This window comes from Acomys russatus, chromosome 15 (genome assembly GCF_903995435.1).
Source record: "Acomys russatus chromosome 15, mAcoRus1.1, whole genome shotgun sequence".
Taxonomy (NCBI): domain Eukaryota; kingdom Metazoa; phylum Chordata; class Mammalia; order Rodentia; family Muridae; genus Acomys; species Acomys russatus.
In genome coordinates this window covers 28,618,267-28,641,362 of record NC_067151.1, presented here as the reverse complement: position 1 = coordinate 28,641,362, position 23,096 = coordinate 28,618,267, and the positions used below count along the sequence as shown (strand labels likewise).

Sequence of the window (23,096 nt, the reverse complement as noted above, 5' to 3'; positions counted from 1 at the left end):
GCACTGGGAAAGTTGAGGGGGAAGGTTCATGAAATCAAGGACATCCTGAGACCTGTCTCAAAAACAACATCTCTTTGACCAGAGAGAATGAAATCCGTTGTGGAGGGGATGAGCTCTACCAAGGGTCTTATGGGCCAACTTGGTAGTAATTAAAATACTAAAGAGGTTCCCTGGTGGCGATGGGTTAGAACAAAACTAATTCCATCGTCATAGCCACAGATTCAAAGTTTTGAAAGCCTGGCACACCCTCCGCCTGTTTCCACATGCATTTAACCACCTTTGTGCATGTGCACGAGTGTACATGTGTGTGTATGAGTGTGCGAATGTGTACATGAGCATACATGTGTGTATGAGAATACACATAATTAAGTCAAAATAGAAGTTATTTTAAGGTCTTAAAATTTTGAAAAGTTTTTTTTCTTCCAAATCACATGTGGATGCAGTAAATAAGCTGGGGGGCTTTTTAAAAATAAAAAAAACAAAAACAAAAAACTATGCTCAGTGTGGCATTTGTAAGGATTAGCGCTATTTTAACTAAGAGAAAATGAAGGTCAGAGCTGCAGATGCTGAGGTCCTGTGCTGTACTCAGCACGTGACAGGACAGACAATAGTCTTATGGCTCTGGAGTGCTCAGTTCCTGCCATATACCTTGCGGGGACCTTGTCCAAAGTCATGAACCTAGCAATTGTGGAACTAGACGTCAGCCCAAATGTCCCCTTACCAATAAGCTTTGTGGTGTCCAGGCTGTCCAGGAGGCTGTCAACTCCTCTTGCTATTCGGGAGGCACTGTTATTTCTCACATCCTTTTCTATTATTCATAGCCTAGTAACATTAAAGAGCATGTGGAAGGCGCCTACACAGAGCCTGCTGACAGAAGGCTTTGCCTCGCGGATGAGCCTAGATTCTTTTTCCTAAGGTCTCTGAGGCTGTAAGCCAGAAGAGAAACCGAACTATCAAATGAATAGTGCCAGGTGGTGACTGCACACCAAGACAAGACAGCCACTAACCCCACAAGACACACATGTGCCTTAGAAACCAGGTCAGAGTCTACCAGTCAGCAGGACCCGGCTTCCTCTGCCGAGAGACGTGAATTCTCAGGTCCCTTAGGGGAATCCTTAAAACGATGTGATGTTTTGCTTTTTCCTCCACTCTTTATGTAGCAAACCTTCACTGCTGGGTTTGTCCCATGCTGTTAGTTGATGACTCTCTTCTCTGGCTATTTCGTTGCTCTGCTGTAGCCAGCGCTGAGGGTCCAACTGCCTGAGCTACTTCTGCCTGGGACTCTTCATTAGGACAAAGCCATGTCAGAGGCTGTAGTGATGACCCACATACATGCCAGCACATGGGTCCAGCATTGCCCTCACTGAAACAGTCACACCCTCAACACACATTTCTAAAGTGAAGGCCCAGCAATGATTCACCCATTGTAGGGGTAGGCCCACACAGGGGAACTCATCTCAAGCAAGGCCTCAGTCTGCAAAGGGAGTGATTCCACAAAGCCACAGCAAAACAGAAGAAACGTTTTCCACGTTTTATTTAACACATGACGTCACACTGTTTTCAGGGTTGGTGGCAGCCTCTCCAAGCACGAGAAGGGAAGAGAACATTTTAGAAGGGTTGCCTCAGTTTCTTCGCAACATGGAGGTCCAGGTATTCATCTAGGAATCCGCTTGCTACCCCCAGGATAGCTAGGACAGTCATCAATGCCAAAATCCCCAGGCTCAGCTTGAAGCCAGCGATCCTGCAGAGTGAACATGAAGGAGAAAGGTAGCAAACTGGGCTATGATGAGGACCGCGTGGTCCTCGCAAAGACTGTTCATTGTCGGAACCGCTCAGAACTTCTATGTTAGGCTGCTTGAAAGATAGATGTAGCTCATCATGAAAAGTAAAAGGGCTGCCAAGCCACAAAGGTCAGCTGGCCCCTGCACACGGTAGTTACCTGCCTAAACACTCTCTAGAAACAATGCAGAATTCTTGCCAGATTAAGAGTCCATGTGCTGCCAGGAGGCAGAGACAAGCAATCTCTGTGAGTTCAAGGCCAGCCTAGTCTACAAAGCGAGTTCCAAAGTAAAGCCAGGGTTGCATAGAGAAACCCTGTCTAGGAAAAAAACAAACAAACAAGAGCCCATGGGCAATAAAGAGGTTCACACTTTTATTTTCTCATCTCATGCCTTTGTGTGGTTTGGCAAAACTGGCCTCAGGCAAAAATCTGTCATTTTGATCACCAATACTCATGTGTTCTTAGTGTCTCTCAGGAACAGAAAACTAACCCTACCACACCTTGCACACATCTGCCACTGTTAGGCTTTCCTTACCTTTTGTCAGCAGCTTCTGCATAGCCCCAGAAATACTTGTGACGGGCATACAGATACATGAGACCCAGACAGGTTGCAAAGACTACGAGAGAAATAAAACAAAGAAAATTTATAGAATTGAATGAGTGTTTCTCAAAATAAAGTGTGGATACTGAGAAAGTATCATCAAAACATTTTTCCTGACAAAATATATGTGCCCAGAAAATATATAGAATTCTTATGATAATAAAAGAAAAACAACCTCTCTAAATAAGAGAAATATGTTTACTTACTTACATCAGTACACAATTACACTAGACGATAAATAAGTGTGCCAGAAATCGCATGGAAAATGTTTCAACACAGTTCAAGGTCAGCAAACTTCTAGTTAAAACTGCACTGAGAGCCAGTGCGATGGCTCAGTGGGTAGAGGCCAGCTTCCAGCAAAAAGCATGGCTACTGAGTTCAATCTCCAGAAGCCAGTAAAAGGGGAAGGAGAGACCACAGTCCACAACATTGTCCTATGATCTCCATGTGGGCTCTGTGACACACACTTCAACATGCACATAGCAGGGGCACACACAAGTAATAGTAATAAGAAAAAAGTAACTAATTTTAAATGGGTTTTGTTTGTTTGTTTGTTTTGTTGTTTTTTTTTTCAAGACAGGTCTCTCTGTGTTAACTTTGGCTGTCCTGGAGCTTTGTAGACCAGGCTAGCCTGGAACTCACAGCAATCTGCTTGCCTCTGCCTCACAAGTGCTGGGATTAAAGGCATGCGCCATCATGCCTGGCTCATTTTTAAATGTGTTTAAACCACAGTGAGATGTGGTCTTCAAGCACTCAGCAGAATAGTTAGATTTTATTTCTATTTGTTTATTGTTGGTTTTGTTTTGGTTTGTTTTGGTTTGGTTCGTTGGTTGTTTTGAGATAAAGTTTCTCTGTGCAGTCCTGGCTTTCCTGGAACTGTGTAGACAAGGCCAGCCTTTAACCCAGAAATCCATCTGCCTCTGCCTCCTGAGTATTGGCATTAAAGGCATATGCCACTCCACCCAACATGGCTAGAGTTTTAAAGACCAACAATATAAAATGGTAAAAGTATAGAATGGCTGGAATCCATGCCCATCACTGGTAGGATGCAAGTTCACATAGCCCCTTTAGGGAAAGTTTTGGATGTTTCTTGTAAAATTAAAGTATCATTTAACCCAATTATTCTATTCCTGCGTATTTACTCTAGAAACAGAAAGGCGCATGTCCGCAAAGAGACCTATCGGAGAACATTATGAGAACTATGATTGGTCATCATGACTATGAATTATGTTTTCATAGTAACCAAAAGGCGGAATAGTCCGGAAGTTCACCATCAGGAGACTTGATGGATGGTATAATCGCTCAGTGCACTGCCACTCCACAGGGAATGAAAAGAAATGTATTCCCAGCAACACGGTGCACCTCAGTAGCACTTTCCTGTGGGATGAAGCACTACACCCCAGAATGAGTTGTATTATTCCAACCACATGAAGCTCTAGAATGGGAAAAACCAAACTATGGAACACCCAGAGTGGAGAGGAAGGAGTGAGACTGACGGGCGCAGGGGCAAGAGTTGACTTCCTGAGTGCTGGCCACGCTGCACAGCTTGATAGGGAACTGATTCCCACAAGTATGTTCTTCTGTGAAACTTCCCTGAACACCTAAGATCAATATACATCTCCCCACATTTCAGTTTTAGCCCCGCAAGTACGCAAAGCACAGTGTGATGTGCCGGCATCCTGACCAGTCAAATACTGATGTCTTCTCTAAATGAGGCCTCTTCTTCGGCACCTCACAGACGCAAGCTGAATGTCTAGAGCAGCGAGTGGTTCTCAACCTATGGGTCGAGACCCCTTTGGGGCTGAATGACTGTTTCATGGGGGTCACCAAAGACCATCGGAAATCACAACTATTTACATGGCAGTCCATAACAATAGCAAAATTACAGTTATGAAGAAGCAACAAAAATAATCTTATAGTTGGAGGTCACCAAAACATGAGGAATTGTGTTAAAGGGTCGCAGCAATAGGAAGGTTGAGAGCCACGGTTACAGAGCCTCTGTCTGAGACTGTGATGTACTGGATAAAAGTAAATTCACTGTTTTACTTGGTCACTAAGATTTTTCCCCCCAGTATACGCCAGGTGTTTGTCTAGGGATTTGGTTAGCAGTTACGTGACTTTATGAATGTATTATTCTAGGTGGGGCTGTAGCTCAGCAGAGTGCTTGGCCAGCATGCCCAGTTCTTTGGGTTTGATCTTCAGCACACCACGAAGGTAAAATGAAGAAAAAAAAAAAAACTTCTTGTGTACCCACAGCTGATCCTTTGTATGATAGAGTTGTGTGTGTGTGTGTGTGTGTGTGTGTGTGTGTGTGTATCGCATGATGTACATGTCCATGTGGGTACGTGTACATGTGTGTGTGCTTGCACGTGTGTACATATGGGAGCCAGAAATTAATGTCAGGTTTCTTAGTCACTATCATACACACACACACACACACACACACACACACACACACACACACACACACACACTTTATTTATTTATTTATTTATTTATTTATTTATTTATTTATTTATTTTTAGCCAAGGTCTCTCATTGAACTTGTAGCTCACTGGCCAGAACCTGTCTCCCTCCTCCCTTCTCATTGCTGGGTTACAGATACATGTGCCTCTGTGCCGGCTTTCTGTGTGGATGCTGGGATCAGAACCCAAGTCTTTATGGCCGGCACTCTAAGGACTGAGCCATCTCCCCAGCACCTTAATTCTATCAATAAGAAAGACAAGAGATGGAGAGGGGAAAAAACTGTGGGATGGAAAGTGTTGTGGGAAAGCTGAAGGGCAACATGGGGCTGAGGGGAACTGGGGGAGTTCTGTTTTCTTAGAAAGGGCTCTGATGATACTGTTCGAGGGAGAAGGCGCCAGATGATGAGAACAAGGGGACCCAGAGTAGTGGCAGAGCTGCCTGGCATCTGAGGATGGTGAAGAGTCTGGGCTCTCCCTCTGCTGAGAATTACTATCCAGCCTCCTGAATGCTCCACCCAAAGCCAGAGGGCAGGCAGTGGCTCCTTAGGAGGCAACTTACTTTGGGAGAGAAGAGATACAAGATACCCAAGGACCCCTTCCTGCTAGGCAGTCAGCCTCACTCAGCCCATCATGGGGAAATCTGGAGGGTCAAGAGACAGAGGCAGAGCCCCATTATCTAAAGGCACTACCCTTATTAGCTGTTAATGTGTCCTAAGATGAAAAGGAGCAGCCACTTTCCCTCGCGCCATTAAGGAACAAAAGTGCGGGCTGAGTAGAGCTAAAAAGTCATCCTATAAAGGTCATTGCATCTGAGCTCCTTGGCTGACAGTCAAAAGTGCAAGAAAGAGATTGATGAGGGTGCCTTGGGACCACCTGGATTTTAGCTTATTTAAGTCTTAGCAGCCATATACACATCCAGTTACCAGGAATCAAAGGGGACCCTATTTCTCTAGCTAGGGTATCCATGATGGCTCAGCCCCCAAACATAGATACACAAAGCCCTCAGCTCACCAAGGACACCTCAGCCAAATAGAAAGGGCACACCTGCAAACTTGTGGCATCCAAGGTATAGCACCATGTCCTTCTGGACCCTTGGGATGTAGGCTGTTGGGACAAATATCAACAGACCTGCTATGTCCTCAAATGGAAGATTTTCTCCAAATTGGCGAATATCAGGTTAGACAACTTACTTAACATCTGTGTGCCTCAATTTCCTCCTATGTAAAGGAGGAGCCAATTATTGACTCTGTATCATATGAAAGTTTTAAATCCTACAAATCTATGAGCTTCAGAAAACAACCTGGCACACAGTGAGTGGGTGCTCCATAAACATGGCTGTTGCAAGAGGGAATTGCTTTCTGTGTTCTGAGCATCCAGTTAAAATATTAGATTTGAAGATAAGGTTCATGTCATTTTTTTTTTTTATCCCTGAGTATTCATCCAATTGCTGGTGTTTGGGTTTGTTTTTTAATTCACACTGAAGCCATGTTAGCACACCTATAACTTGGATGTGCACAGGCACTGCTTCTTATATTTAAAGTAATTCCCAGCGTCAGTAGCCATATGGTCACCTGTCTGCCCCTTAATTGTGTTTAAACACCGCAGTCATCTTTGAAATGAGTTGACATGTTCTCATAATTACCTTGATTGAAATACCATCCAGCCATCCACAGAATTACGATGAATATGGAATAAAGCTCCAAGGAATTTTGGCTGCAAGAGAAAAAAAATAAACATAAACCTTAATTCATGAAGAAACATGCACTAATGTATTGATTTTCCATCTGCAGGTGAGCATTCAATCTATTCAAAGAAGAGTAATACAAGAACTTACGTAAGGAATTTAAAGGACCTTTCCACTTAAAATGAGTCTTTCAAGGTGAGAGTCAGACGTTGCTCAAGCAGCAGAACTGGGCTAAGAATCAGTCTCTTACACACAAATCGTCACTGGTGAAGCGCATCGTGGCTCATTTCTAAGAGTCGGGCCTCTGGAGCCTAAATATCATTCTGTGCTTCTGAGTAACCCGAGAGGCTACTCAATTCACATCAAAAAGATTTCTTATTAAAAGTTCCCCAAACCCATAGCTTTCCACTTGAGGCTTTAAATAATTCCCCCAAAAGCTTCTGAAGTAAAAAAATGAACACATTTAATTCCTATCCTATGCAATGGGAAGGTTAAGACCCAAGAGCCAGTTGACTGATGTGCTTTTAAGGGCACTGACAGCTCTTGCAGAGGACCTGAGTTCAATTCCAAGCACTCATGTGGCAACTGTCTGAAACTCTAGTTCCAGGAAGTCCAAGACCCTCTTCTGGTCTCTGTGGGCACCAGGCACACAAGCACTGGACAGCTATACATATAGGCAAAACAATCATAGACTGGAAGTAAAACTTAGCGTTAGTAGAAGTAGCATCCCATTGTCTCTATTTGCGGGAAAGTCAGATGGAAATTTTTGATACTATTTTAAGCACAAGGGAATAGTTCTCTGGGAGCCACTGGGAAAGGGGAGATGCAATAGTCATCTGCTTAGCTCTGTCTTATTGGCAGACAGCTCAACCATAGAAGACATCATTCTCAGTGGTCATCTGAATATCACTTGAAGCCAAGTAAGAATAATGTGTCATTTCTGAGCCTGGTGACCCATGCCTGCCACCTCAGCTATTTGGGAGGCTGAGGCAGGAGATTTGTACATTCACACCCTACCTAGACTATAGTGAGTTCAAGACCAGCCTGAGCTACCTAGTGAGACCTTACCTCAAAACAAAAACTACAAAAGTGGGGGTGGGGTGGGGCTGAAGAAGACCGTTCAGCGCTTGTAGAGAACCTGCGTTCAGTCCCCAGCACCCATAAGTGGCTTGTCACTCCAGATCCAGGCACTCAGTGCCCTCTTCTGGCCTCTGCTGGTACTCACACACATGTGCACACGCACACAGACACACACATATGCAAAAATAAAAATATTATTATAATAACAACAACAACAATAATAATAATAAATCATCTTTTTAAGAGCTGGCATATTTTAGTGCTGAAATGTTTTCCTAGCATGTGCAAGGCTCTAAATTCAATTCCTACTCCTCAATAGAAGTGAAAAACTGAACAACTGACAAACCCCATCCTCACATAAAGCCCATGGCTGGTGCTGAATCCTGGACGACACATGAAAAGTCCTACCCTCACCACCAAAACAGTGAGGATCTTTTGCTCTCTTAGGGCCCTGAGTAGCCCAAGGAAGCTCTCCTCCAGAGCCAAAGCAGAAACACTGCTCTCTAATACTCAGAGAAGTGACCAAGATGGTTTTTGTTTTGTTTTTCATTTTTCGAGACAGGGTCTCTCTGTGTAGCCTTGGCTGTCTTGGACTTGCTTTGTTGATCAGGCTGGCCTCTCGAGCTCACAGCGATCCACCTGCCTCTGCCTCCCAAGTGCTGGGATTTAAGATGTGTACCACCACTCCCGGCATTTGTTTTGTTTTTTACATCCCTGGCATGTTTTTGCTTCTGGTGGTTTTGTAAGTTTGTGAGTAGCTGTGATAGGTTAACTGAAAAGACACTTTATACATTTTTGTTAGGAAGAATTACGACGGTTAGCTAAAACTAAAAACCCACTTCTCAGCAAGCCCCTTCCCATGGGACCCTTTCAGAGATCAGGAGAAAAGAACAGCGCGGGATGGCTGTAACTCTTTCCACAGTCAGGGCAATTTCCTGGCCCCTTTTGGAAATGTCACCTAACTGTCCCATTCGTCATTGGGTTTCATGATACACCCTTAATTACTCCACATCTTCTTATTCAAAGTTAGCTGTGACATTTTAAACACCTCAGAAGCATATTTGAAGGACTTTCTTTGCAGTGAATTAAAGACCTTGGTGTTGCGTTTGAGGAACAAAGGGGTACTTCACAGAGCCTCCTAGCCACACCCAGTTTCGCTACAAGGAAGACTCTGGGAGCCTGTGGTCTCTTTGGGGGTCTGTCCACAGAGGCTGACACACTGATGTGCTTTTGTGCCCCTGCCTGAAAGAGGAAGAAAGCCTCTTGGAAGAAGAGGGATAAGAATGGAGGGGCTGGTGTGGGTCTCTCCCTGCACCTCAAGCTGGAGAGCTGCTCCACGGAGAACAGCCTAGCATGGATGGATCACCTTCGTCAAAGGCTTACAGACTCCAGACTAGACAGTACCAGCCTCAGGCAAAAAGGCTCTGTTGGAGAGAAGACCCTGAACCTCACCTCCCACCACTGAAGCTCCCAAAGAAGCCCCAGGATTTGAGGATTTGATCTCACACTCTTAGTGCTGTGATGAAACAACATGACAAAAACAAAAAAAACAAAAAAAACAAAAAACAAAAAAAAAAAAAACAAGTTGGGGAGGAAAGGATTTATTCAGCTTATTATAGTTCATTACTGAAGGAAGTCAGGACAGGCACTTAAACAGGGCAGGAACCTGGAGGCAGGAGCTGATGCAGAGGCCATGGAAGGATGCTGCTTACTGGATTGCTCCCCGTGGCTTGTTCAGCCTGCTTTCTTATACAACTCGGGACTACAGCCCAGAGACAGCTGTAATGGCCTGAGCCCTCACCCACCAATCACTAATTAAGAAAACGCCCTATAGCTGGATCTTGTGGAGGCATTTTCTCCCTCCCTCCAGATAACTCTAGCTTGTGTCAAGCTGACATAAAACTAGCCAGAACACCTAGGTATGAACAATGCTCCAGAACCCAAGGAGAATCCCATGGGCAGTGAGGCCAACCATTCAGCTGCTTGAAGCTGGGACTGTATCCCTAGGAATGCCCAGTCTCCCAGAAGTAATTGATAAGATGAAATTGTTAGTGCTTAGATGCAGGGTAAACAGGGGCTAGATAGAGACCAACTGGCAAGAACCGACTGTAGTGCCACATATGCTCATGGAAAGCCTGGAGTACTAAGGCAGGGTCCTCAGTATTACTTCATCTGTATCCTCCCATGAAATAGGTCCCTTGTGCTATTATAAGCAGGAGTCACTCCTGGACTCAGCCGACCTCTTGTCCCCCTTTGCAAACTGTGCCTCAAGCTTTGGTCCCTCTGAGACGCAGTACATTTACTTCTCTCCCATGACAAGATGCTTGACAACAGCACGTGAGCGAAGGAAGGAGTTGTTCTGTCTAGCACACTGAGGGACAGTCCACTCCAGCAGGGAAGGCCTGGTGACAGGACGGGAGCAAGTGTTCCCACCACCTCTACAGAGAGAGAGAGAGAGAGATGCTGCTGATGCTTAGCTTGCCTAGCTGGCTTCTTCCTTTTATACCCTTAATTTAGTCTTGGCCACACCCCATGGGGTGGTGCCACCCACATCCAGGATTGGTCTTTCCTCCTCAGTTGACCCTCTCAGGAAACAGCCTCAAAGACACACTCAGAGGTGCTTCTCCTAGGCGACTTCAAATCCAGTCCATTTGTGATGAACAGCCACCAATATGCATGTTTGTCTGTTTCTCTTGTTTTGTTTTGTTTTTTTCCAGAGCTGAGGACCGAACCCAGGGCCTTGCGCTTGCCTAGGCAAGCACTCTACCTCTGAGCTAAATCCCCAACCCCGTCTGTTTCTTGTTATCCTCTTTCAAACACTGGAAAAAGTTCTCTGACTGCCAGTGGGGGTCTCTACTATGTGCTGCTGTCTGTTCACCTTGAAACACATGGCGTCCCATTCTACCGGCTCATTGTCACCTCCTCTACCCATCTATCCTGAAACCACACCCTTTGCCCACCAGCAGCACCTCTGAGCCCCAAAAAGCTCCCACAGAAAGATGATGATAAGGTGCGGTGTGTGCCCCATGATAACCAGATACATTGAACTAAAGAGACCAAATATTAAAAACTCCTTGACTATGCCAGCCACAGCTAATTGTTTTCACTGACAGGACAACCCAATATGGAAACAACTTTAGCCTCTTCCTAGCCACCTAAACAGCTACTCTGCAGACTCTCCTTACAGGGATCCTTAAGAAAACTCCCGTGTCAATTGCTCTTCATGAAGAGAGTTGGTGATGCTTACCTGTGGTCTAGACCCTTCCTTGTATGTCCGCAAATTAAAAAAACAAAAAACAAAAAACAGGCTGTGTCTAGTCATGTTCTACCAATGAGCGATAGCCCTGAGGCCTTTGCACACTGATGCCCCTATAGAAAGATGGCAGTGGGGGGGGGGGGGGGGGGGGGGGCAACATTCACTGTTTAAGCAGATGTCACCAGGGCCCTCAAATTCTACACCAGGGAGAATAACTGAGAAGGTCGTCACTAAAGGGCCAGTAGGGGGAGCAAGTGTCCTGCTTGGCCAGGACTTGAGTTATTTTCTAGAATGTGGAACTTCAAGTTTTGAAACCAGTACAGCGCCCAATACATTTGCCCCAGTTTTTCTGGTACCAACATGTTATAGGAGACATGAGGCTTGAGGGAGAAAACGGTAAAAGCCTGAGAAAACCTGAAGATGCTGGGCACTGTGATGCTCATGCATGCCGTTTTCCTCCACACTATGGAGCAGCAGCTGCAGGCTGTGCCCTGCTCAGGGGGATTCCCGCTTGTAAGCAGCATCTGGCTCCATGTCTAGTGAACACAGAGAGGAAAATAGCCTGTGTCCACCCACAGACACCGCCCATGAGGCACACGGACTGAGAGCAAATTCCTCCCACAAATAGAAGGGTAGCACTTTTTATTTGGGATTGGCTTTGTAAACCAGGCTGGCCTTGAACTCAAAGATCTGCCTGCCTATGCCTTCCTGAGTGCTGGGACTTTCACGTTGATCAAAATAAAACAGCATCAGCTGGGCGTGGTGGTGCACGCCTTTAATCCCAGCACTTAGGAAGCAGAGGCAGGTGGATCGCTGTGAGTTCAAGGCCAGCTTGGTCTACAAAGCGAGTCCAGGACAGCCAAGGCTACACAGAGAAACCCTGTCTCAAGAAACCAAAAAAATAAATAAATAAATAAATAATAAAGCAGGGTCATATGTGTACTTGGCCAGATCCAACCCGTATTAGAAAACACAAGCCCAAGACTTATCGATCACACTAGACCACTGGAAGATGTAACACTCTCACTTGGACCCCATAAAAGGACACCCAATACTGCTAAGGCTGTAGCCCCACCCACCAGTCATCCAACCATCAGTCATCCAACCACCCACCACGTGCATCTAGGGACCCACAAGCAGAGAACTCCAGCCGTTCCCTGGACTTCAGCAAGGCGTGACCTCTATCGCATCAGGCAGGTGATGGCCCCTCCAATTGCTGTAGGCTGTGTGTTTTGCCTCTTTAGGGCTCAGCCCTGTGACCCCGTGTGGCAGGACTCTGCATTTCATCAGCAGCTGTACACTGGGTGCCTTGTTGTCCCATCTGATCACATGTAACAACTGTCTTTGCATCTATATCAGCTCTCTGCCTCCGTGAGCTGTGGCCTCCTCAACCTTTTTATAAGCATTCTGCTCGCTCTCTCTCTCTCTCTCTCTCTCTCTCTCTCTCTCTCTCTCTCTCTCTCTATCTCTCTCTCTCTCTGTGTGTGTGTGTGTGTGTGTAATATAATGTGTGATCTCCAAGTTAATATTAGTAATTAACATTGAAGGAAAAGAACTTCTAGTTGCCAATGCCACCTAAAAGGTAAAAATCAGGACTATTTGTAAATTAGCAGCCAACAAAATGATGCAGCTTGTGACTTCAATGCCTTCTTACTGTGGAGACATCCAAATGTGTCTCCCTATGCTCCTGGCATGACACACTCACATCACCTTCGGGGATCCGTTGGTAGAGACAGGCTGGCCAGTGCACATTGCTGGGATCCCTCACTACCCCATGACCTGGGAGCTGGGAGAGCCTCTGACCTGAGCACCATTTGGTCCTTGCCTTGGGAAGAAGATAAAGTTTTTTCATGTTTTGGAGTTGGAGGTGAGAGGCAGACACTGTCAAATTGTGGGCAGGCAGTTTCAAACCTGGTCAGTTCTAAAACATGATACTCCACCCCTTTCTGGTTTGTTTGGTTTTTGGTTTTTTGTAGGTGTTTTTGTTTTTTGTTTTGGGGGAGTTGTTTGTTTGTTTGGGTTCTGTTTGTTTGTTTGGTTGGTTTGGATTGGTTTGGTTTGGTTTGGTTTTTCAAGACAGGATTTCTCTGTGTAGCCTTGGCTGTGCTGGGCTCACATTGTCGACCAGGCTGGCCTCGAACTCACAGTGATCCGCCTGCCTCTGCCTCCTGAGTGCTGGGATTAAAGGTGTGCACCACCACCACCCGGCTCTCCACCCCTTTCTGATCAGGACTGTGTAAGCTCCATAAAAGTGCATATGTGGTGTCCTCCTGTCAATGCTGCTGGGGCTCCATCAGGACCAGTATCCCCAGCCTTGTTGAATGTGAGCAAAGCTACTTCTTATCAATGGAAGGAGAGAGAGGTTAAATATGTCAGTTCTGGGCCATCCGGTTAAGTAGCTGTTATGTCATATTCCCCTTTGATAGCCACAGGCAGAAAGAAGACTGAGGACTTGGGTGGAGGAGCCTGGACCTCTGTGACTACATAGTGAGTGAAGGGGGACTCTAGACACCTGAGTGTGGCAAGCATGACTCTGGCAGGCTTTGCCGTTCTCTTCCCCCGCCCCTCTCAATTCCCTCTGCCTTGCTAAAAACCCTTAGATTGCATACATTCTTAAAGCTAGCCACCAAATTCTCTTCCCTTATTTGGCCACTTCTTCCTCCTGAGGCTGACTACCAACCAAGGTCCAGCTATCAGGAATCTGCATTCCTTCTGCAGAACTAAGGAAGCCAGCGTAGGAGAGACAGATACATAGCCCGCAAAGACACAACTGGCCCAGGAAGTTCTGCCAGGCTCTTCACATAAAGCCTGCATGCCATACCCCTGACAGATAGATTCTGAATTGGCCGGTTTTGTCCTAAGCCTTAGAACTTAAGGCAAGCCCTTGATTAGGACTGTAGAACATCCAAAAAGAAATACAGGGAGCAGGGTAGAACTGCCCACTTGTCCCCTCCAACGGAAGCGAGGCAGCAGCCACTGAAGCCGTTATAAGGCATAATTATTACAGAGTCTCACTGTGGACCGCAGGCTGTCCCACTGCAGTTAAGCAAACAAACAAATTAACTTCTGACAAACGAGCTAAGCTCATGGACTTATTTTACAAGCAACAACTGCAGAGAAATATTTAGAATGGTGTCCAGTTTTATTTCTAGGACGAAAAAAAGTTCAGTTATAGAAAGGGAGGGAGAGAACGCTAACTTGAAAGAGAATCAAATGTGTGAGAATGAAAATAGAAGCAAGAGACGGCCTCAGATCTAACCTGCTAGAAGCCTTGTACTGCCAACCGGAAGTTGCCGTTTCAATAGAGGCAGAGTGAGCCTATCCCCTCACCACCTTCAGCCTCTGCACATGTCACTTGCTAGTTTCCTACACACGGTTGTTGGCATAGGTGGGTCCAGGGGTTGCTTAGTTTCTTTTGGGGTTTTCTTTTGTTGGAGGTCAGTGTTTTGTGGCGCTGAACCCAAAGCACTCTGTACACAGGCAACCAATCCACCACTGAGCTCTGCCCCCCAACTCTTGGTTACAGGGTCTCGCTGTATAACTAGGCCTGGCCTTCTTTACGTCAGCCAACCTAGTTTCAATTTGCACGTGGTTGCATGCTGGGCTCTCATAAGCAGTTTCCAGAATGCAAACCTCTGTCAAGCAAATGCAACTAGTGTTGAGCTTTCGTCTTCCTTGGTTGTACAGGCCACAATGGCTCTTAGTTTGTTCCCTGATACAGGCCAAGCCATTGCATATGGAACCACTCATGAATATGTAATGTATTTAATGTATATTTGTACTTAACGTGTGAAAATGAAAAACAAAGTTCAAAATAGATAATAATGAAGTCGGTAAGAACTTGGGAAATTTAAATAGGTAGGCCTTATTTTGTGTGGTTTGATATTATTAAAATTTGCCAAGTATTATTTAAACAGAAACGGAGATAGATAATTTTTAAGTAGATTAATGAAATCCTCAAATGGAAAAAGAACAAATCGTACCCGTGAGGCCCAAGGACATAGTAGCTTAACATCATCAACACCAGCAACAGAAGGGCAGAGAGGAACAACACGCTCCTGCTGTTGGAATGACAGCCACTGAAAGTCTCTCAGCTGGGAAACAGGAGAAACCGAGGAACTCCCCAAAAAGAACAACAAGAGCCCCCCAATATGAGGACTGAACGCAAAAGAAAACGAAAGACTCTGTTCCAGAGCAAGAAGCACGGGACAGAAGGACACGAGTTCCTGGGCCATAAGGAGGCCCACTCTGGGCCTCAGCATGAGATAATGCAGAAGAGGTCTGTGGGGCACAGAGCTCCCCAGAGCCCCTCACTGTCCCCACACCACATGGCAAGGCCTAGAAGACAAATGTCAACAATATCCAAAGACACTAGAAAGTGATGGAGCAATTGTCTCACAATTCTGAAGGTACACGGGTTTTGGGTTTTGGGTTTTGTCTAGACAGGGTGTCTCTGCGTAGCTTTGGCTGTCCCTGAACCCAGGCTGGCTTTGAACTCAGAGATCCTCCTGCTTGTGCTTCTCAGAGTCCTGGGATTACAGGCATGCACCACTGCGCCTGACTGGTATAAGATGTTTAGTATGGAAATATAAATACCTAACTGGTCCATCACTGATGTGAGGTTGGGACAGACTTTGTTCAAACAAGGTAAGTCTCAAAACTCTACGAACCTGGGCTCCTCTCAGGAAGCACTTAGAGCAGATCGGGAAGTCCCCCTGAGGCCCATGTGTTACAGAGTTGGTGGTGTGACCCTCAGGGAGTGGGGGTAGTAAGGGCTGAGGTCATTGCTGGTGTGCCCTTCAAGGGATGGTTAGGGCCTAGACTCTTTCTGTTTTGCATCTGCCCTTAAGGTGAACAGAGTTTGTTCCACCACGACACATGTGCCACTCACATCCCTCACAATACAACCAACAGATCAAGATGTCTAAAACTGGGACCAGAATCAATCCTCCTCCTTGGTGACCTGATCATCTCATGTATTGATAACTGTGGTAGAGAGCTAATAAATGTGCTCCACTAAAGTAAGAGACAAAAGTAATGAAAAAAAAATCATAGCCAGGCGTGGTGGCGCCCACCTTTAATCCCAGCACTCGGGAGGCAGAGGCAGGCGGATCACTGTGAGTTCAAGGCCAGCCTGGTCTACAAAGTGAGTCTGGGATAGCCAAAGGGGCTACACAGACAGATGCTGTCTCAAAAAACAAAAAGAAATATGTGTATATATATATTACCTGGATTATGATTTATATATATATTTTTCCAGGTAACAGGAGATTCAAATCCAGAGAGTACAAGAAAATCCTAATGTGGTGCAGGAAGGCACAGGATAACAGCCAAGTGGCAGCTCTAGAGCATCCTCCACTTGGAGCAAAAAGAGGAGGATTGAGGCAGACCTGGCTCAGAGCAGGAAGGGATGTTTGCAAGTTGCTCCTGTGTCTGAACAGACTCAGAGGGCAGACTCAGCTCTACAGAAGAACTGAGAATAAAGCTAAGGCAACAAAGAAGCAGCCATTAACCCTAAGAAAACTAAAGCCTACACAAGAAGGAAATATAATTACAGAATACCATGTGGGCTCCCACTTCGGACATCCCCTACTTAATCACAGTGCTGCAAACACTGGCTCTGGGCTCAAGGCAAAATAGGGACTCAACTACAGGAAGACGAAGAAAGAATAGTGTGATCTAAACTAGTAAGGCTTAAAACTGTGGGCCAATAAAACATTGGGGAAATCACAGTGTTTAGAAATACAAAAGTAGTCCAAGTGCATGCCAGTGGTTATGTGGGGACAGGAGGGGGTGTAAGAGGTGAGCACAAAGGACAGTGACTTGTAATAAAGACTGGTCATCCATTGTTTCCAGGCTGTGCACACGTACTACCCTGATAAAATAAACAATTATTTCCAGGTGTGAAACACACTGGCACAAAACTAATACTTGCTACTACTTAACATACCAAAAGTACTTAAAGATAGCTAAGAAGGGAATGACCTCTCCTTGTGTGGTTTGATGTTACTTAAAGTTGTCTTGTGTCCTGTCAGCAGTGTTCCCTATACACTTTGAAGGTGAGGGAGAGAAAGGTCTATAAAATTCTTCTGGGAGCAAGAGGCTGATCAAGAGACCATGTTGTCTGCCCAAGGGTTTTGCCTTACCAAAACTAAATTCAAGGTGCAATTTTTTTAATTGCCAAAATGAGACAAGAACTCTACAAGGAAAACATCGGTGAACCTTACTGCTGGACATGAAAAAGAAATAACTAAAAACTAACAATAATCCGGCAATGAGTAAGTACTGATAAAGACAATGGTTTCCAAAGCACTGGGCTTTGGGGGTGAAATATAAAAGCTACCCTGACTTCTATAGGCAAGCGCACGGTGTTTGTGACAGAAGGTTCTCTGTGTCTAGAACCGTAGGGAGCATAGGATGATCAGAAACACTGAGAAAAACTCAGGTGACTCAGGCCATCTCATCCTTACGGGCCTCAAGTTAGCAGAAGAAAAGAACTTATAAATCGCTAGTTCTCCCTGAGTCTCCCGAGCCCTCATGAGGCTGAGAGGCCTCTGTGATCAGCCACTGCGCTTAGAGGCACGGCCACTCTTCCTCCTAGATTGCAGCCTTTTGGGTAAATAGACCCTATCAGATCTGAATAAGGTTGGGTACATATCATGCACTGGTGGCTTCCTGAGAGTGGAGCCTGAGATGGGCGCAGAGTGACTTTGGCGTGGCTGACAACTGAAAAAGAACCTAGGCTCTTCTCTATCACTCCCGCTCCTAGCCAGGCTCTGTCTGTCTGTGGCAGGCCTGCCTGTGTGAAAAGCGCTACTTACTGTGCACGAAAAATCCTCTCAAACTCCGGGGACCCCGAGACTGCTGGGGGTGCTATCTTGTACTTTAATCTTGCTTGTCCAACCTGCAAAGCAAAATAAGCTGCAAGGAAAAGGAACATCATGTTACAGTCTGGCACATCACAGGTCACCAGAGAAGTGTGAATACAGTTGGGTACCACAGCTACCTAGTAGAAATCGTCAAATTAAAACAGACTGGCCAGTGAGCTCCAGGGTCTTATCTGCCTCTGCCTCTGCCTCTCTAGTACTGGGATTACAAGCCTGCACCATCATGCCCAGTTTTTTATTTTGTTTTGTTTTGTCTTTGTATGAGTTCTGGCAATCAAACTCAGGTCCTTGTGTTTGCAAAACAAGATTTTTTACATATACATATATTATTACATACATATATATAATAAACTATGTATAGCAAGAAGAAGCACGAAACAATCAGGTATTATATAAGTGTTACATTCATAGTGTTTTGGCTATTTGTATTAGGCAGCCTTGAAGAAAACATCTTTCCTATCTTGGTGAGTCTAAAATTCTGAATGTAAATCAATATCTATCATATCTTGTCATTATCAATGTAAAACATCTATCTAAACCTAAAAACATCTTAACTCCTAAACAACTAAGCTTAATTGTAAAACTAAGCTATTTGATCTTCAACCCTATCAGAGACTTGAGAATAAATAAAATTAATTACCTCAGTATACAGGGAGTGCAGGCTAGCAGCTTCCAAAATGAGAAAATGACAGAGACAGTGTGCTGCCTAGACAGTCACCCAAAACTCTCTATGACGTTGGAGCATCATCTTTAGCGTTCTGGCCCGATATATCTGACAGACATATATGTGAGGCAGGAACTATTGAGGACTTGCTTGCCCTGTCTTGGCAGAGTTTGGCCATCAATTCTGCCTGCATCCAAGCTTGCTCATTTTTAGGCAGAACTCTGTCTATGGCCAAAAGGAGGACATTTTGTCCAGTGGCTGGTTTGCCACATTGAACCTGTCTCCATAAGGAGATTCTTTGATGCTCATCATCTTCTTTGAGGTAGGCTGGGTGTTGCCAGGAATTAGCCTGTCTTATTGTCAATGAATCTTTTTTTTTCTCTCTCTCTTTTTTTCTTCTTTTTCTTTTTCTTTTTTTCTTTTTTTCTTTTTTTTCTTTTTTTTTTTTTTTTTTTTCTTACTGTGCGACCCGCTTCAGTGCCAGCAGCCCACAGGCAGAGGCCAGGCAATGGTTCGGGGCCGCGGGTTGCTCTAGCACAGGACACTATGAGAGGCCCAGGGTTGTCAATGAATCTTTAAAGTGATTTTAAAAAGCATTTTAAATGTCATATTCTGTATATCTCTGAGGTTTTTGAAGACCTTATCTAACTACTTTACCCTATCTATCTATCTATCTGATGTTTATTTCCATTGGGAGTTAGATATAAGTCACTATTGGTCTTATTCAGAGAGAAACTGAGGATGGACTGAGGGATGTCTCTCTTTTCCTTTATCTTTCTTTCTTAGGTTTGGAGAGAGGGGTTGAAAAGAAAGAAGGGGAAATATAGAAATATATAGGGATGATAGGACAAAAAATAGATTAGTCAATCTACTCCTCAACTTAAAGCCTTAATTGTTACTCACAAAGTTATTTTTAATTCATTGGTATAGAATTTTGTATATTGGTGCAAAATAAGTTTAATTTTGATACATTGGTACGGAATTCAAATTTAAGATTATTCTTTCACACATATTATATATATATATTTCTACTCAGGTATTGTACCCATTATAGCTCAAGTAGAATACAAGGTTTACTTCCAATACTTTGAAAGTGCTATTGCAGGCTGTTTAGGATAAGTGAGCTATACAAGTTAATTGTTAGTTGGTCAAATCATGGTTATGTCCATTACTAGTCTGTTTATATTACAAGAATATGCAAAGCAAGTTCATTACCACCTGGATTATCTCCCAGCTCCCTCCTCTCCTTCTTACGTCATAATTACCTCCTGGCGTCTATTCTTTCCCTTCCTGTTATCTCCCCCAGTTTCATACCCTTAATAGTTGCTTCAAACATGATTTGGTCTCACTTTAATATTCCAACATCCGCTTCTGATGCATTGATGTGTTAAAAGGAATAGCTTCCTTTTAAAAAAAAATCCACATCAAGTTTGAGTCTTCAGTCTCCCCAGTGTGAGCATTCATGGAGGTGTTTTTCTTCCAGATCAGCACACTTGCCCTTGGACAGGAAGTCAGTCAGAGCTGAGCCTGGCTTAGGGCGGGGCTTGCTGAGCAGGTCCCTTTCCTTCCCTCTAGGGGAAAATTGGAACTCGGCCTTTCTGGCTCCTCCCTCCAGGACCGCCCCGCCCCCTCATGCCGCCCCACCCCTGCGCTGGTTCCATTTCTCCTAATTTGCTTCACAGCCCTGGAGGAAACACCTAGGCACTGGAAACAATGAAGGCTACGTGATTGACCAGTGAGCAGTGAGCAGTGAGCAGTGAGCAGTGACGCACGAGCCCAGAGCTTCAAAGAGGCTCGTCAATGAGTAAACACTCTGGAAGTTCAGTTTCTCTCAAGACTGTGAGCTGCAGTCGGTAAACATCTGTCTACCACACCAGCCAGTGTAAAGAGCTAGCTCGGTAAATGGGAAAGATGTGGGAATATCCAAAATGGAAAGGGACATTTGGGCTTGGGGCCAGAGCCCCAGTCTGTACTCCGGGCTCAGGGCCCCAGGAAGATCACAGCTGTCGACAGTAAGCATGGACAAGCTATTCCATCCATTCTGTGGAAAGACTGAATTTCTCTTCATACACGCATGGGCACCATTATCTTTCCTCTTTTGTGGAGGGTGGGAGGATGCCCATGTGCGAAGGACAATGAAGGGACATCCTTCCCCGCCACTGATGACCACTCTGTCACAGATAGATCCCTCCCCGGGGGCAACCACTTGTCTCTTCAGCAGCTTCTCTCTGCAGATGGCAAAGTTTAGGATGGAAACCAGCAGTGGTAAGGACCCACTCTGAGCCAGTCGCCATGGAGGCACTTCCTACTCAGGACTCTGTTTAACTCTCGGTGCTGAGGAGAAGAATATCCTAGCCAGCAAACAGTCAGCTTACGGAAGGTTGGACCACACAGATCCGGGTGGGTCTGTCTTTAAAGGCCTGAGCTGTTTGTACCTTGGCACAAGGTGTCCAAGTTCCGTGAACAATGAACTTCTGTTGAAGTGGCTAACTAAACAGTACCTCTCTCTGTGTCTCTCTGTCTCTCTGTCTCTCTGTCTGTCTGTCTGTCTGTCTCTCCCTCCCTCCCTCCCTCCCTCCCTCCCTCCCTCCCTCCCCTCCCCCTCCCTCCCCCCCCCCCCCCTCTCTGCCACAGCCATAGTTTTCCCTCACCATTGAATGACCTATCTTCCAGTCCCAGTTCACAGTGTCCTCAGCGTGAGTCAGCACACAAAAGGCTCTCTGTGAGGAGACAGCCTCTGTCGATGGGGACGCGTAGCCCTTGTCCCCGCCTGCTCTGCAACTACAAGAGCAGAGCATGCTGTCTCCTGTGCTTGGTAGCAAACACCTGCTCTACTTAACAAAAGCTGCTAAACGAAACACGTGTTTGAAGGTTTAAGGTTTTTCCCCTCATCCACAAAGCTGACTGGCTAGCTAGCCTCTGAGGGACTGTGAAGACCTGGCTCTGGCACTAAGCAAAGCAGACTTTTGCTTCCAGCCGGCCGTGTGTGGCTGTCCGCAGTTTCTCAGCCCTGGTTCCAAAAACATACACCCCAGGAAGAATATTCTTAGTAAGAGACTCTGTCTGCTACGCATGTAAGGCATGTAACCAGGCAGAGAGGGTGCCGAGTCATTCTAGTGGGGAGATGTTACAATGTTTAGAATTTGTTACTTAATCTAAACTCCATATTCCTGCATTACTTTACCCTGATGACCATGGCAGTTTCTCTTAAAAAAAAAAAAAAAAAGCTAAATATTTACAGGCAAGTTTAGAAACAGGAACAGTTTCCTGGTGGACACTCCTAATGGATATTTGTCATCACCACTTTCATGTGCTCAAACCCTTTCCTGAAATTCCTGTTGCTCCCCTGCACTGGGATGTAAACGGTCACCACAGATGATGCAGTCACTGGACTCTGAGGCCCACCACATCCCTGAGAGAACGAATCTCTAGAACATTCCCAAATTCTACCCATCTCAGGGAAGGAGGGGGTAGGCCACCCTGAGCAATCTGGATTACCAACTAAACAAAGACATGATACCCAAACATTGGAGTATCTCTCTCCCTCTCCCTCCCCCTCCCTCTCTCTTCCCCTGTCCCTCCCCCACCTCTCTCTCACATACACACTCACACACTCTCACTCACTCAGGCACTCATGCGTGCATACACACACACACACACACACACATTTCCTGTCTTCTTACTTTGCTGACAGGCAGAGAGAAGGGAGACTGCAGCCAGAAGGATTGAATCCCCTGCCATCTTTCTTTCACGCTCTGGTCAATTTCACAGAACTGTTTGTCAGAAGCCGCCTGAAGAATATAGGCACTTTAGGGCCCTGAAGGGCTGATCTTCTCCCTTATAAAGTCAACAGAACTGAGTCAACAGTGTTGGGAAAGAAAGAAAAAAAAAACCAGGATCCGAGGCTGAGTAACAACCTTTGCACCGGAACAGAAACCACAGAGGCAGGCAAGGCTGGGCGTCTGGCACACATCCATATCTGTTCCTTTCTGAACACACCCTACAACACATATAACACACACACACACACACACACACACACACACACACACACACACACCCACGCACGCACACACGCACGCACGCACAGCACAAACCACATACACAACATACACACATACCACACACACACACACACACACACATACTGACTTCAGATTCACTCTACTGCCTACTGAGTTACTGTCTTCCTTTTGAACAACAAATATGGAGACCCCTCCTACTGATCTCTCCCAGTTCCTCAACTCCAGCTTCTAAGAAAAAACAAAAGAAAGAAAAATAAATAAAAGCTCAAAGCCCCTTGAAGCCCTATGCATTTGCTCTGTCCTATTATGTCTTTTTCAACTCTCTGTCACTGGGGATGCTGGCCCTCTGGCCCTCACACATTTGTTGCTGCTCTAGGGTCCTGAAGTGTTTAACCACATCTAGAAGGTGAAGCGAAGCTCAAGACAGAAGGTCTGAGAGACACCATCTGCCCCAGAGGCTGGCCAGGTGTGGCTGGCTGGTGCCGGCACATAGCTGTTGGGATGGCAAAGCTCATGTTTGCCCAGAGGTCGTCCCTGTTCATCCACTATTCCTCAGGTGGCTTGAAGATGCCCTTGACCTTGTGCCAACAGGGTACTCAGGCTCCCTGGTGTCTCTACAGATGGTAGTCAAATATTTTCAGGGGGAATAATGGC

General features: G+C 45.5%; 1 protein-coding gene and 1 pseudogene across 1 annotated transcript; both read right to left on the bottom strand.

Annotated features, from left to right (window-relative positions):
- Window positions 1-1,441: 1,441 nt before the first annotated feature.
- Window positions 1,442-22,303, bottom strand: Mgst2 (microsomal glutathione S-transferase 2). Its single transcript, XM_051156826.1, has 5 exons — window positions 22,101-22,303; window positions 17,688-17,787; window positions 6,489-6,559; window positions 2,316-2,397; window positions 1,442-1,741 (listed from the first exon to the last, which is right to left on the bottom strand). The coding sequence occupies exons 1-5, from the start codon at window positions 22,156-22,158 to the stop codon at window positions 1,609-1,611; spliced, it is 444 nt and encodes a 147-aa protein (XP_051012783.1). The 5' UTR covers window positions 22,159-22,303; the 3' UTR covers window positions 1,442-1,608.
- On the bottom strand, window positions 18,876-19,001 carry LOC127199663 (uncharacterized; annotated as a pseudogene).
- Window positions 22,304-23,096: the final 793 nt, after the last annotated feature.